General features: G+C 36.3%; 1 protein-coding gene across 1 annotated transcript in view; it reads right to left on the bottom strand.

The window, feature by feature from the left end:
• Positions 1 to 16,240, bottom strand: part of UBL3 (ubiquitin like 3) — a 69,017-nt gene that overhangs the window by 11,250 nt on the left and 41,527 nt on the right. Inside the window, exon 2 of the mRNA XM_007164176.2 lies at positions 1,728 to 1,836. Coding sequence (XP_007164238.1) covers positions 1,728 to 1,836 — 109 coding nt within the window. The remainder of the gene's footprint in view (positions 1 to 1,727; positions 1,837 to 16,240) is intronic.

Genomic DNA, 16,240 nt, shown 5'->3' with positions numbered 1-16,240 from the left:
TTACTTATCTACCCTGCCTGGCTATGAAGAAAACCCAGTATTCTAAGAGCCCAAGTTTAGTTTACTTCAGCTCTTCTGAAATTCCTTCTTATCTATGACCTCTAGCTTCAGTCTCTTCCTGATTTAGGAGCTAGTGTTGACTTGTTCCTTGGTTATCAGTGAGAAGAAAGATCCAGTCATTTGAAAGTGTTTGTCTAAAGCAGTGTTTCTTAAACTCAGGTCTACGAATCCACAAAGACAGGTTCTTAGGGTCTCAAAGTCCTCTTCAATAAGTTCTAGATTGTGTTTTCATTTTTATGATAATCTGCAAGAGATTATCTAGATAATTCAAATAATTACCTTACAAGCAAGTACAGCCTTGGGATTTTAGTACCCACGTATGCATTTTAAGTTTATGATTGTACTGGTGCCAAGCAGTACTTCTTTGTCAAGAGGTTAACAAGAAAAGAACAGAGGTTGACTTAATACGTAAACGATGCATTCTTGTTAAGTGAAGGTTGAATGACAATTTGGTACACTGTGTGAATGAAGGTTTTGTGGTGAATCTGCAGATAACCGCCTTCTCATACAGCAAGTAGTAGCAGAGGCATGCCACACTCAACAGTACCATATTCATGGTGCAAGCAGTGAGTCAGTTTTAGCAAAAGTATATCATGTGGCACATTAAAGTTGTTAATTTGAACATTACTGGTTTTAGAGTTATATTTGCATTTTCTTTGTAGATCTGTTTTAGTTTTATGGTTGTATACAAGTTAAGGATAAAGAGTTAATTGAGTTATATGTCTCTATCCTTAAAAATAAACATTATAACAAAAATAATTTAAGTCAGCATTAGGGAATCTACAAGAATTTTCTTCCTGTGAAGAGTTCCATATATTTTTTTAGGTTGAGAAACACTGATCTAATTGATTCATTTTGTATACACTGTGTTCTTTGTTAAAACAAGTCTTGTGATTTAAAAGTCCAAATTGCTTTGGTAGTAAAATTAAGTGCAATCAGCTGAAACAGTCATATCACTATGGTACATGCCATTAAAAGGGTCAAGATGACTTGGGTTAAGTTCAAAGGAAGAACATAAGCTAAAGACTCACTTGAGGATGGCAAGACAGTCTTACTACATAGAAAAGAACCAGAGAAATGAATACCACATACACACACCCCCGCCCCCATGCCCAAATTTTGTTTGTCATGGATACTAGCTTGAAAATGCAATGTATAAATGGATTTTATACCTTCTTGACCTTGTAGTAGTTCAGAGAACACAGGAAGTGACATGAATTAGAAATTAACTTTGCGTCAAGCTCAATTTTAAATAGGCTATGTATAGAATAGACCAAAGAGAATGTATTATAATTTGTTAAAGATAGTTTTTCTTTCCTTTTATTTGTGTTTCGGTATAAATAGGGTTACTGATATGAAAGTGTGTACGTGTGTGTGTTAGCTACCTTGTGTATTTTTTTAAAAAATAATTTTCTTTTATCAATACATTAAAACAGCTCTAAAGCCAACCAGGGCCTTGACGCACTGGCTCCGTTATCATTCTGCAGTGAGGGAGCTGAAAAGCAAAACCCAGGAAGGATGCAGCAACCCCCTTAACTTTAAGCCTTGTACCCTCAATCATTTGTTTGTTCTCTTTTATTTACTTACAACTTTTTCAAAATGTTTGTGAAACAAGGTAGGGCATGAAGAATTACATTATTCATTCCCAAGAGAAAAATACCACTCACCCATTGGCCAATTGTCATATACATGCTTTGCAATGTCAGAAGCAGAATCATTAGGAGAAAACAGGAACTCTTTTGTTTTCCCGCTTACCAAGATGAGGCGCAAGTTTATCTGAAAGAAGACAATGATTCTTTTAATATAAATCTTGAAATTTTTAAAATAAAATAATGACTCATAGTCTTTTCATTTCAATAACATTCTCAGTTATTACTAATGCCATTTTCTGGTTTTTATTTACTTAAATTATAAAAAGATTCTTTTTAAAGAATGAGAATTTGAGACATGATTTTATTTCCATTATTTAATATATATGTGTGTGTGTGGGGGGGTAATTTACCATAATAAACGAACAAAGGAAAACCAAAATTCATTATACTTTTAAACTTAACTACTCCAGCAATGCTCAGAATTGGACTTTTACAGGTTATCACTATAACTATAAAATACACATTTTCCATTGAAAAGCTAATAGAAGTGGTTACCCTGCAGATCACATCACTAAACAGGAAAAATATTTACTTGCTAATCTGCTTCTTAGAAAAAAGAGACAAGAATTATATACAACTTTTTATCCTATAAAACATTTTCAAACCTAAACAAATTAACCAGAAACTATAATTTTAAAGAACTTTATTAGAGTTAATAGAGGATTCAATAATAGTAGTTAACTTTAATCCCAATTACATGATCATTCATTTCTGTGGGAAGGGGTGGAGGCGCTATGCGTAACAAAGAACACAGATTCACCCTCACCGGAAAACCTAAAATGGACGAGAGAACTAAAAATTTTGAGATCCACTGGATTTACAATTCCAAGTCAATATATATTTGCTTATACCAATCTTAATATATTTTCCAAAATGTTCACTTTTTCATTTTTATCTTTGTCCATAATTAATGATAGTATTTAAAACCACGATATTCATTCATTTCCCCTATAAGTTACAGAAATACAAGTGCGGTTTTCTGTACCTCCAGGCCTCTGTTAAGAGAGCAAATAACACCTTCTTAAAACTTCCAGTCCTGAGCTCAGCGCTGGGACTAGCCTAGCTTCTTTATATATAGAGAACAGAGAATGTCATTGTACCAGTTTGAATTGTGCCAGGTCCTAGGTTACCCAAGCTCTCCTCCTCAGTTACTAACATTTTTTTTTTCTTATCAAAAAAACCCCAGAAAATCTTTAAGATGACAAAGCCTACAATGAATAAACCGGTACCTACTGCAGCAACACCAAGACACCAGGTCACTGATTTACTATCTGCCACCACCGTGGCCATTGCCACTCCCAGTGCCTCACCACCTTGAAAATGTACTGAAAGCTATAAAATATCTCCTCTAGAAAAATGCTATATGCAAACAATTCTGCATTCAATGGAATGCAGCTGGATTCCACAGTGGATGGAGTAGAACTGGGTTCCGTATTAGAAACTGTATTCTAACTGTATGTGCACTAGATCTCAATTTTTAAAGTATTTTAAAAGATAAAAGAAAAAGAAATCTACATTTCAGGTGAAAAGCCCTTTCGATATGTCCAATATGAATTTTTGCTGCCTTTCCTAATTCAAATGAAATTAGACCAAAGAACTTAATACAGGAAGAGATCTGATGAAATCACACTGCTATAAAGAAGTAATTTGATTCAGAAACTCTAAGTTCCATTAGAACAAAATTCAAGTAATAGTTTGCAAGAATGATTATATTGTAAGAAAGCATCACCTTATTTATCTCCTATAACAAGTAAGTAATGAGTGATTCCCAAAGCAAGAAACCTAACATCTACACAATACAATGTGAATTTTAGTTCTCACACATGTATCACTATTCAAGGCTGTCTCTTTATGTGTGAATATTGGTAAATATATATTTGCTCTGAACTTACATGGAATCTTTTAATAGCTTCAAACTACTGTGTAACAGCCCTTCAGTTATTAATGCCCAAGAAATTATGCCCTTCATAATGGTTCAGCCACATGTGTCTGCTTAACCAGAAAGAAATATAATTAAATTCAGGCTTCCTAAGAGTTATGTAAGTGATATGAACCTACTATTTCCTGGAATCAACTTTTAAGTTTAACGTTAATTTCTATTGAGCTTTTCTTCAAATTATATTTAAAAATAGCAAAGAAAAGAGGGAAGGAGGACTTAATCCTTATCTTCTATAAAGTTTACACTAATGCATACTTTAGATTTTCCCTAATATCCATCAATATGGAAATGGAAAAATAAATGATAGCACATCCTTACTATGGAAATTTCCCAGTCATTAAATGACGTAAGATATAGATCTATATGATTTGACATGGAAAGACATCCACAATATATTAAACAAAAACAAAATAATCCACATACCTCCACCCCATAAGTACATAACACTAAGTGCATTCATGCTGCAAAGTTCTTGGCATTTCCTATTTTAAAACGGATATAATCACTGTCACTAATAAACTGATGTCTCACTTTCATATTTAAAAGTCAATGGTCTAACAAATTTATGTTTATCTAGATGTTCAGAATGTTGAAAACTTTTGGCCTGTAGATGTCTTTGACACAGGTTAAAAAATATTTTTTTAAATGTTTACAGGTGGGCATGAACTTTTCAGTTTGACACATACCCTACTAATCTCAATATACTCACACTGGTCTGCTTCATACACATATACCTGGCTGGCCCCAGAAAACATTTAAGTTTATAATTCGTGGTAAAGTTTGAAAGTGGCTTTGGGCTACAAAACAGAAGCAGAGTAAGATTTTAAAACCTACTTAGAGGGAAACTAATCACCCCTTTGGGTGGGGAAAGGGGAGAACATGACAACTGCAAGAATAAGTCTAAAAGTACATCAATCTAAGAATTTATCAAATCTTACCATTAAACTATCTATAACTGACAGCAGCAGTTAAAGACTGCATTTGGAAAGAAGCTTAAGTCCAAAATTAAAACTAACAGCAATAAACCCACAAAATTAAGTGGCTGAGTAAAGTAACACATTGCCTGAGACACTTCCACTGCCTGGAACAGTGCCTGACATAGTAGGTGTTCAACCAGTATTTGCTGACTCACTAATATGCCAGTTTCTTCAGTTTCAAGACTCAAGCAGAGATGTAGACTAGATAGGTCAGCACCAAGATCCAAATCCAGGCTTCCACATTCTGGGCATTTTATTAAATGACAAGTGTAGTAAGTAGAATGAGAATGGATAGTAATTTTGTGGTAGTGACATGGACATGTGGATATTTCAATGTGTAGAACCCTCAATGTTTAATTTGTCAGGGTCTGGATCTTTAGTGTCAGCAATATGCCACAATTTATATAAATGCTATTATTTAGTAAGGCACTCTGAAAAGTGAAGTTAATCTTGAGCTACCATATTAACATGTATATTGTGCCTAGTTTTCAAATGAAGATAAAGACTGGGTTTATTGATATGTTAGATTAACAGATGAGTCTGGATTTGTTCCTATGCTTATATCTATGTGACAGCCGTGTCCCTAGACTAGAAGCATGAATCTATCTGCCTCAGTATGCAGTCAAGTATATCTTAGGACTGTAACACCAAGGGAGGAAAACACTGAATTCCCATCATTTCCTTTAGAAGAAATCCTGAAAGCAATCACCCAGACAAACATCTAGCTACACAGGTTGGTCAGTAGTTAATTGTTCTTATATTATAGTTAGAATCTCTCAGGCTTATTCAGATAAATAATGTCAATTATAGCTCCCCTCAGTAAATGTATAGCAATTCCTACAAATTTCTTTATTAATGAAAGACCTTTTTACTTATTTGAAGCCAAATCAATCTATAAAATACCTTAAAAGAACCTCTGCTTGTGAGGTAGTGGGATTCTCAACACATCAACAACAGGGTACAAACAGCACTCTTATTTACAGCTTAAAATGTGATATACTGGGCTTCCCTGGTGGCGCAGTGATTGAGAATCTGCCTGCCAATGTAGGGGACACGGGTTCGAGCCCTGGTCTGGGAAGATCCCACATGCCGCGGAGTAACTGGGCCTGTGAGCCACAACTACTGAGCCTGCGCGTCTGGAGCTTGTGCTTCGCAACAAGAGAGGCCATGATAGTGAGAGGCCCGCGCACCGCGATGAAGAGTGGCCCCCACTTGCCACAACTAGAGAAAGCCCTCCCACAGAAACGAAGACCCAACACAACCATAAATAAATAAATAAATAAATAATTTTTAAAAAAATGTTATATACTGATATACATACTTATCTAAAAACAAAACTGCTAATCAGGACTCTGAATGACTTGGTATGAGATGGAGTTCCTATTATGTAATGAAATTCCCAAGGGATGGCACTTAGGTCATCCAAATGAATTATATATTTTATAATTACTTTTGAGGCAAAACAAATCAAAACAAGACTATTAGTGTGGTAGAACTACCATGATAATTTCCCATAAGGCCAATGGAAACAACAGAAGCTCTTCCATGCATGTAATTTCAAGTTAAAAAAAAAAAAGTTTTCGGTCAAATTGACTGCCATTCCTATTTGTTAGATTATATCAATTTGGAGAAATCTCATCTAGAGCTTAATTCACTCAACAATTTGTTTTCAGTTGGTCAGGATGGAAAAATTTAGAGGAAGGAAAGAGCAGGGATGGAAGATGGAATTAACTGGAATATAAATGGGCAATTAGGAGATGGACCATGCCCTTTAAAAGAAATATGAAAATATGACTGTTTTCTACAAAAAGATCAACATGTTGATCAAAAAAGGAACTCCTGACTTCCCTGAGAGTCTCTGAGGAGTAAACTGAGTCCTGGGGCACTCTACTCCACTTCCTAGGGAAGCACCTTTGCCTCTGCAGTGCTCATTCCCGCCTTTTCTGCTAAAGGATGAATAAGTGGCCAGTGGGAAAGATGTCAGACTTTCTTTGAAAATCACTTTTTAAAAGCTCTCAATTTATCTCAAGGGGATTATACCCAGTAAAAAAAAAAAAGTCAATCCAAAAGGCTACATACTGTATGATTCCACTGATATAATGTTCTTGAAATGACTAGGGTAGAGATGGAGAAGAGACGAGTGGTGGCCAGGTTTTAGGAAGAAGGGAAGGCAGTGACTGTGTGGATAAAGGAAGCACAGGGATCCCGGGCGTGGAACTGGAGTGTGTGCTGCCGTGTAAGTGGCACATGAATCTGCACATGTGATACAACTGCACAAAACTAAGTACACACAGACACAAATGAGGGCATGCAGAACTGGAGAAATCCGAATAAAGTCTGTGGATTTTATTAGCGTCAATTTCCTGTTGGGCTACTGTACCAGTTATAAGATACTACCATTAGGGAAAAGTAGGTGAAGGGTGTATGGGATTTTTCTGTACTATTTCTTACAACTGCATGTGAATCCATAATTACCTTGAAATAAAAAGATGTAAAAACAAGCACTCAACTTGCTAAAAATTTATATGGTATTATGTTTGTCTTTACTTATTTTTCATATTTTCATTTGAAGATGAAAAGTGCTTTTTAAAACATAATCTATGGGATCTTTTTCTATCTTCTTTTTAACACTTAAAATGATGTAGAGTCTAATATACATGAAATATAAAATCTTTAGAGGTAAAAACTCAGTGGGATTCCTTATTTTTAATTGTAGAAACACTTACCTACCCTGAAAAATAGGTAAAGGGGAGGTCAGAGAGTTCTCTAGCTTAAGTTCCCAAGTAAAACTTTTACAACATCTCATTTTACTTGGAATGTTAATTTCCAGAACATTTGACTCATTTAAAAACGTAGGAGAACTACATCCCAAAGCCAACACTTAATGCTTTTTGAATTACATGAACCCATCAACTATTTATTCATTATTTTTTGACCACTGAACATGAATAAGAAGCTGCTGGACAATAAAAATGAATTGATAATAATAGTGAATTAGCCTACTTGCTTTCTATGTAGATTGACTTTTTTTTCATCAGTGAAGAAACAAAGAAAATGTTGAGTTCTTATAAGTACAATTCAAAATCAAACAATGTAGCTTAAAATTTATACAGCATTTAGTGCCTGGCACACAGTAAGTGCCTAATTAACTCTTATCACAAGTCACCTATTACCATCGTCATCATAACCATCATCAATTTAGTAAGTCATGTAATACTAACCACATGGAGCTCTTTCTTTAGATACTGTATAATGTATACTTACTTTAAAATAAGTTTGGGAAACTTGGATAAAATTAAAATTCCATGAGAAAACTGGATAATATATTTTCTTGAGAATCCTTGAAAATTATTCTTAATATTATAATTTTTCCTTCAAGTTCTAAATCCTATAAACTTAGAAAACATGTTAGTTCTGAAATTAAATTATGATTTTGCATCACTTTAAAACCTGACTATAGGATATCCCTTTAAAACTTGCCCCTAAATAGGATACAAACTAGCTGCTTTAACAAGATTTCAATATGAAATAGTAGCAGTCTGATTTCCTATACATACTATCAACTAAATAGCAACTTTGAATGAAAGTAAAGCACTCTCTTTGGGACACTGGGTTTGTATACAGGGAAACCCTTGTTTTGAGGATTTTTAGGTCTTATAACTCACTTTAATAAGAACAACAGTTCAGTACAATTGTTTCTGTCAACCAAGCACTCAATATATTAAATTACAGACAGGAGAAAGGGAAATGGCAAAAGCAAAGCAATAAAGGACACTGGGGAAGGGACAGAACGTTTTCTATATTCATAATATACATTTTCATGTATTTCAGGAAGGTGACAACTTTTTTCTCTGCCCATCTCTCCTTAGTGGAAATACAATGGTGTAAGTTTTTTGGCTAAAAGCCTAAAATCATGAGAGAAGAAACTAATATTTATTGAATACCAACTAAGTACTAGAACTTTTCCTTACATACATTGTATTTTGGCACCTACTATATAGCACTTTCTCTTCTCTCTAATCACCTAGCTACTCCAACAAATCCAGGTATGACACAGGATGAATCTTTCAGACATCTATACTTCTTACACTTGTCTTGGCTTTGCCATTATTTGAGGTGTATGCCAGGTTACATTTGAGGTTCCTGTGGGTGTCAATTCCCAGATCCTCTTCCTCCTACTTCTTCTAAGCTATTATCAAATTCTCAGTACTATAAATGCCATGCCTTTTACAGTATTCCTCAATCATTCCACTTTTAAGATTGGAGGAGTCTCAGGATTCATCCAGCTCATAGACAGGGAACAAGGCAAAAGAGGCCCTGAAAGACTAGCCAGTTAGTGGCAAAGCAGAACAGGAACCCAAGCCTCTCTCTCCTAGGTCAGGGTTTGCTCCAGCATAACTTCAATGCCTCCCTAAACCACCCTCCCAGTCTCCTCTAGAGCTTTCAAAATATTGGACTTATGTCTTATTCAGATAGGCACTCCAGAAGGGCTTGCTTTTCTCTTAGGAGTCATGCAACTTTTGAGGCAAAAATACTCCTTAATCTGCTACATACTAGCTGAAAACTAATCCTGCATTTCTCTGAATTATGGAACTTCTAGAGAATATAAGTAAATGTCAAGAGGAAAAGAGTTTTCATTTACCATAAAATAAGTTTGGAAGTGCCAGGTTAAAAAACTCAAACAAGGTATCTGCCAGGAGCTTGGGGAAGGAGGAATGTGGAGTTACCGTTTAATGAGTAAAGAGTTTCAGTTTTTCAAGATGAAAAGAGTTCTGGAGATGGATGGTGGTGATGGTTGCAGAACACTATGAATGCCTTTAATACCAATGAACTGTACATTTAAAAATGGTTAAGATGGTAAATATTATATGTATTTTACTACAATCTAAACACACACAAAAAATTTATAAAACAAAATTCAAAGTTTCTTCACTGCAAAACTTCTCAGAATCTTTCATGTGCCAAAATGAATTTGTGAATTTCCAAGGGGAACAGGGGTCTATATCAGAGTATTCAAGACTGTTCTACTTTCAGCTGATATTCCCAGAGACTGAACAAACAAATGTCTGTTAAACAAGCAACTAGGCTAGATGCTGTAGAAGATACAAAGATGATCAGTAGCTCTCCAGGACTCTGGGTTTGCTCTCAAGCATTCACCCACCTCCACAGACAGAGGGGCTAACACAAGAAGGTCACTGAAATTCAAGTTTGTTTCCTTGAATTTCACACAGGAGTAGTTTATGTGACCACTCCAGCCTACACTGCTCATTACGTATTTTCAAATTTGTCGGGCGTGGTGTGTTGATGCAGAGCCTGATTTGCATGTAACAGAAAATGATGGCTATCAGTTCTATGGCATATTTTATCACAAAAAAATGCTGAAACAGTTTTAATTAAAATTATCTACACCTGCTGTTAGAGGATGTCAAAATGACTTTCTTTACAGTGTGACTGTGAATTAAATATTTGCATCACTGTCAAATGAAAGGACAGTATATATCCAAAATGGTCTTTAATATTAGAGTAAAATTCACATAAGATGGACCCCTTAAAAACACACAATTGATAAGTCTTATCTTTCCCATATACTTTTTTTTTAATTAATTAATTTATTTATTTATTTTTGGCTGTATTGGGTCTTCGTTGCTGTGTGCGGGCTTTCTCTAGTTGTAGCGAGCGGGGGCTACTCTTCGTTGTGGTGTGTGGGCTTCTCACTGCGGTGGCTTCTCTTGTTGCGGAGCACGGGCTCTAGGTGCACGGGGTTCAGTAATTGTGGCTTGTGGGCTCAGTAGCTGTGGCTTGCGGGCTCTAGAGCACAGGCTCAGTAGTTGTGGTGCACAGGCTTAAGTTGCTCCGTGGTATGTGGGATCTTCCCAGACCAGGGCTCGAACCCGTGTCTCCTGCATCGGCAGGCAGATTCTTAACCACTGCGCCACCAGGGAAGTCCCTCCCATATACTTTTAAAAAAACATGAGGAAAATGGTTTAGACTTGATGGTCTGGCTGTGGCTAGAAAAGAAAATAATTTTAATGTGTGCCTTTGCCCTAAGAAAGAAAACTAATAGTTCTCTGAGGGATTGTCCCAGATGACTGTTAAAGTCCCTTCCAGCTCTAATATATGATTAATATTAAACCAAAAGGGCAGGTTATTTAGAAATATAACCATTTTATTATGCATAATAAAAATGCATAGGATATATAAACATTCACTAATGACCAAGTTATTCCTATCCGTCACACTTCATATTTGAATTAACAGAGATGTAATGATGTAAACCCACTGCCTTCATTTCCTCATCACATCACTAACTCTTATCTTTAATTCCCTATAAACCAGTGCCTATTGAAGTCACACTAGTGAACTGTACTCGTGAAGGTCACTGAGGGCCATCTAATAAAAAACATCAACTATAGATAGCTTCCTCTCATTTCTCATGTTCCTTAGTCTTTCTGCAACATTTGGCACAGTTTAACTCCTTCCTTCGTGAAAATCTTTCCTTGTTATGCTTCTATAATTCTCAAAATATGTTTCCTGGAACACTAGCGTCCATTAAACACTAGCATCCATTAAAAACCCAGAGAATTCTTGCAATGAACAAATTCATTTAACTTTCACACAGTTGTAGTATTTAACCACAGAACCAATTTTCTTTCCCATATTACCTGTTACCATCCCACAGATCTAGTGTTCAGTAAAACACACTTTGGAGAATACTTTTCCTGCTCCTTTGAGCCTCTTTCTAGTTGTTCTCTTTCCCCTTGTACTTACTCTGAATATGGGCTTTCCAAGGTTCCCCCATCAATCTTTTCTTTCCAACACCCTATCCAGGAGACATCCTCATCCACACCCGAGGCCTCAGCTGCCCCTATTTGGGACACCCCCATTCTCCATGGAGGACCACTTTCACTTTTCCAACCGCCGGCGACCATTTCTAATTAGAGAGCCTGCTGTCCCCTCAAAATCGTATGTTTAAATTTGAACTTACCCCTTCCTAAACAACAGGTATCCCTCCCAACTTATTTATTTCTGCTCAGCTCTCCTGGTCCCCCAGTCACTCAGGCCTGAAAGCTCAGAGTCACCATTTACTCTGCTCTATTTTCTCCTCTCCCCTCTCTGTTACTAAATTCTTTCAGGTTCTCTCTGCTGCCTCTCTCACCCCCAATCCACCCTGCACATTTCCAAACACTTTTGACAATTAAAATTGTCAGTGTGCTACAGGTAGCTAACATTTACTTATCACTTGAACGTGCTACACAGTACTTTGCATGAAAGTATGCAGTTCATGGCCGTACAACCCTGTGAGACAGGTACTACTGTCTCCATCTTATAGATGGTAAATGCGGACACTGAGGTGAAGTAAATTCTCAAGATCACAGTCATGGTTGAAACTTCTCAGTCCAATCCAACCACAGCTGTCCCTCGGTATCCACCAGACTGGGGTTCCAGGACCGTGGCAGATACCCATCTCCCTTACACAAAATGGCATAGTACAGTAAGTAGGCTTAGGGTCTCTGTACCCATGGATGCGGAACCCACAGATATGGAGGGCTGACTGTAATACTATTTCCCTACGCAAATTTCTACTCCAGCCAAATTGATATATTCATTATAAATCCTCTCCTGGCAAGAATCACAGTTCTAATGCCTCCTTTGAAGCCTATGTGACAACTCCAGCCTACGCTGCTCATTCCTACCTCAGAGTTTCTACCCAATCATGGGTGTATACTGGGGTGACCCTATGTGTCCACGTTTGCCTGGAACAATTGCGATCGTTGTTGTATAATTGTTGTCTCGCTATTATGATGCACAGTGCCCCCTTTTACTCTCAGAAATATGTCAATCTAGACAATAAATAATAAGGTCATCCTACCTATATCATATGATTTATTGTAGGAAGATGCAGTTTATGTCATGTGTCTTAACTCTCCAATTAAATCATGGTCCTTGAGGGTGGAAAAATCAATCTTAAAACTTCATAGTAGGGGCTCCCCTGGTGGCGCAGTGGTTGAGAATCCGTCTGCCAATGCAGCAGACAAGGGTTCGATCCCTGGTCCGGGAAGATCCCACATGCCACGGAGCAACTAAGCCCGTGCGCCACAACTACTGAGCCTGTGCTCTAGAGCCCGTGAGCCACAACTACTGAGCCCACGTGTTGCAACTACTGAAGCCCACGTGCCTAGAGCCTGTGCTCAACAACGAGAGAAGCCACTGCAATGAGAAGCCCACGCACTGCAACGAAGAGTAGCCCCTGCTCGCCGCAACTAGAGAAAGCCCACGCGCAGCAACGAAGACCCAACACAGCCAAAAATAAATAAACATAATAAATAAATTTATAAAAAAAAAAAACTTCACAGTTCTCTTCTTTCATAAGTTGCTAACTTAACATTCACAAGCACAGTTGCTTATGTGTGTGCGACAAAACAATTTTGGAGATGAGCCTCTGGCTGTGTTTTGTTTCCCAATTAAATCCTACTTTTAGCTCTAAAGACGAAAACTGCATTTTAAATTAATTCATATAGTTAACCTCAGTCACTGTGCCCGAAAAATACTAGGTATTTAATATACTGGAAGATGAATGAATAATGTACCAGAATATGCCAGACTATAGCCAACATTACTAAAATATTTCAATAATGTAATGTAACAGGATACTTTAAGTATAACCAGGAAGTGGATCTACCAACAACTACCAAGAAAAAAATGTATTCTAATGTTTTTACTATTATACACAGTTAGGTGATGATAGACTCACTGTTTTCCACACACAACTATCATGGACTACATGCCCTGAAACAGCCCATAGTGATAATAAAAAACAGTTGCCCTGAAGAGGGAAAAAAGAAAAAGACATTTTAAAAAATCATCCTATTCTTTACAGTATGTTTGTAGTCAACTCATTATTCAAAAGTGATAGCAAACTCTCCTGTTTAAGAAGAATACATTCTGTCTGGCTATGAAGACGACGATTGTTCCAGGCTGCCTGTGCTTCACAGGCCTATTCAGCTCACACAGACAATTTGCATCAACCTGTGCCTAGTGATACTGTCACTCAGTGGTGCCCCAGATAGCCACAACCTCATGTGCCCTTAACATTGAGGTTCTCATTTATAAATTAATGTCTCTGGAATACTCATGAATTCTTACTTGAATATAATTGTTTTATTCATTATTATTTATTAAATTTTAAAACCATAATAAATGATTTTACTTAGGTTTAGTGTGACAAAATTATTTAGCAGCAGAACTCTACAAAACAAGCAGGAAATGAAAAAGGCAGACATGTAAATGCATCAACATCAGCATATAATATTAAGTACAATTATCAGGAAAATATAGCACAAAATTCTGCATCTATGCAGGGTATACCATCTAAGCTAAGAATGTTACTAATTAACATAATCACTAAGTGTTCATCATTGGGGGTGAATGCATCATGCTATTCATTTAAAAAAACACAAGAACTGTATGTTCATAAAAGTTGTTACCGAATATAAATATAAATCCAGCAGCATCAAAACATTTAGCATTACAATACAGAAAGCAAATGCAATGGCAGCAGATGGTTTCAAAGAGGGGAAATAAAGAAGAAAACTACACAGTAGTAAAGTACAAATTAAAACTAAAAGGAAAAAATTTACAAAGAAATAGTTAAGGAGAAGGGCAGATGAACTCCTGGGAAAAAGTAAATGACTAACAGAGAGCAAAAGAAGGAATATTTATAAAGAGGAAAGACTGTTATGAGCAGATTAGACAATTGTCTAGAGACATGGACATGAAAAGAGTAGAATGCATCTTTGCCAGAGAAACAATTCAAGAACTAAAGAACCCCTGGCACTGAGCTAGAAAATATCACTTATGCTTTCTGCAAATTTAGAAGCTTAGGTTCAGAGTTAAAGAAAAATTGTCTAAGGCTATAAAAAAACCAGAAGATAGTTAGAAATCCAAATAAATTGGTGCAGGTTGGTTAAGTATGACTATCTTCTGACTTGGACTATATGCTAAACGCTGAGCAATGCTCTATTTTTTAAATCAATAAAATAGCCTATGCTCATGTCTATTAAACAAAATCCACAAGAATAAGTGAGGAATTTCAGAAGTTTCTAACATATATCAACAATAGCTCAGAGTAACGAACACCATAAAATAGATACAAAAGTCTGGGAAAGATATTTGATGAGTCTCTCGATCTCTCATTGTAAGAACTTAATAACAGTGTTCCTATCACTTTGATTTCTTATATTAGAGCTTATTTTCAGAATATTCATGACGTTAATATTTGAACAATTACCAATCCCTAACATACCGTCCTTACTCTATCTTCCGTTTTAGAAAGTACTAATAGGGTATAAAAATGGCTTTCTTAGGGAATATAAAAAAATTATTTTTCCAGTTTTCTTCAAAAGTAATTCCACAATGCTACGCATTTGATTATGTTTTCTTGCAGCAGCTGTGGGGAAGAACTAAATGCATCAGGACTACATATAACAAAGGCAGAATTCGACCCAAAGTTACCGTTATGATTATTACCTACTGGAGCCAGAATAGTCTTTTCTTGGCACTCCTAAATGATAAGACTGCAAACATTCATTTCACATTCAAGTATTCAGGCTATTCACTCACGAATGGAATTAGTGGTTTTGATCACATATACATAAATTTTTATGTGGATAGGACCTAATGCCTTCGAGGAACAGCTCTACTGGTAGTGACTTTAATCTAGCAAATACTAAGTAATCTGTATCCTAACCAACTCTAATTTATAAGCTTTGATGTCCCAAGGCTTCATGTGTAAATCCACTGTTTGAAACCTGGATTACATTTCTATAGAAAAAAGGCTATTACGGCAGTTAGTTTCCCAGCGAATTCCTAAGTGTATTTAATCTATTGTAATAATATGACTAAAATACACCTACTATGCAGTGAAAAGCAGCAACCTTATTAGTAATCGCGAACACCCGTAACTCTTACTGTGTGCCAGGTCATCTTTTAGGTGTTTTTCATATATTGACTCATTTGCTCCTCACATCAACCCTATGGGAAAGTTACTATTACTATGCCCGTGTTTACAGAGGAGGAAACTAAGCAGAGACTAAATAACCTACCCAAACCTGGTTAAGAAGTACCAGAGCTGGGTTTCAATCCAACCCTGGTTCCAGGGCCTGCACTTTTAGCCACTAGGCTAAACTGCCTATAATTATTAACAAGTTTTAGTTAGTTCAGCCTGCAGAGCATCCAAAGTTTTAAAAGTACATCATGGTTTTTTACTTCAAATGACTCATCTGATACTTTAAAAGATTCTTCTGAGCTTGGTTTCATTACTTCACTCAGTCACTATTATTTAATGAATTATTCACATATGTGCATGTAGAATTTACTTCAGGATCAGTGTATATGGTCAGAGCCCCTGGCCCCTGGCTGAAGCACCTGGACTACTCCACTTGTCTCCAAAATGTATGCTTCCTAAATAAACAAATCTGAGTTGTTCTGCTTTTTAAAAATAAAAGTAAAAACAAATAAATAAATAATCTCTATCAGGAAGTTAAATGGAAGAACAATTACCATGACTTCTACTAATCACTCCAGAAATATACTGAATTAACTTTGATTCCTGT

This window comes from Balaenoptera acutorostrata, chromosome 18 (genome assembly GCF_949987535.1).
Source record: "Balaenoptera acutorostrata chromosome 18, mBalAcu1.1, whole genome shotgun sequence".
Classification (NCBI taxonomy): Eukaryota; Metazoa; Chordata; class Mammalia; order Artiodactyla; family Balaenopteridae; genus Balaenoptera; species Balaenoptera acutorostrata.
This window is presented reverse-complemented; position numbering and strand designations above follow the sequence as displayed.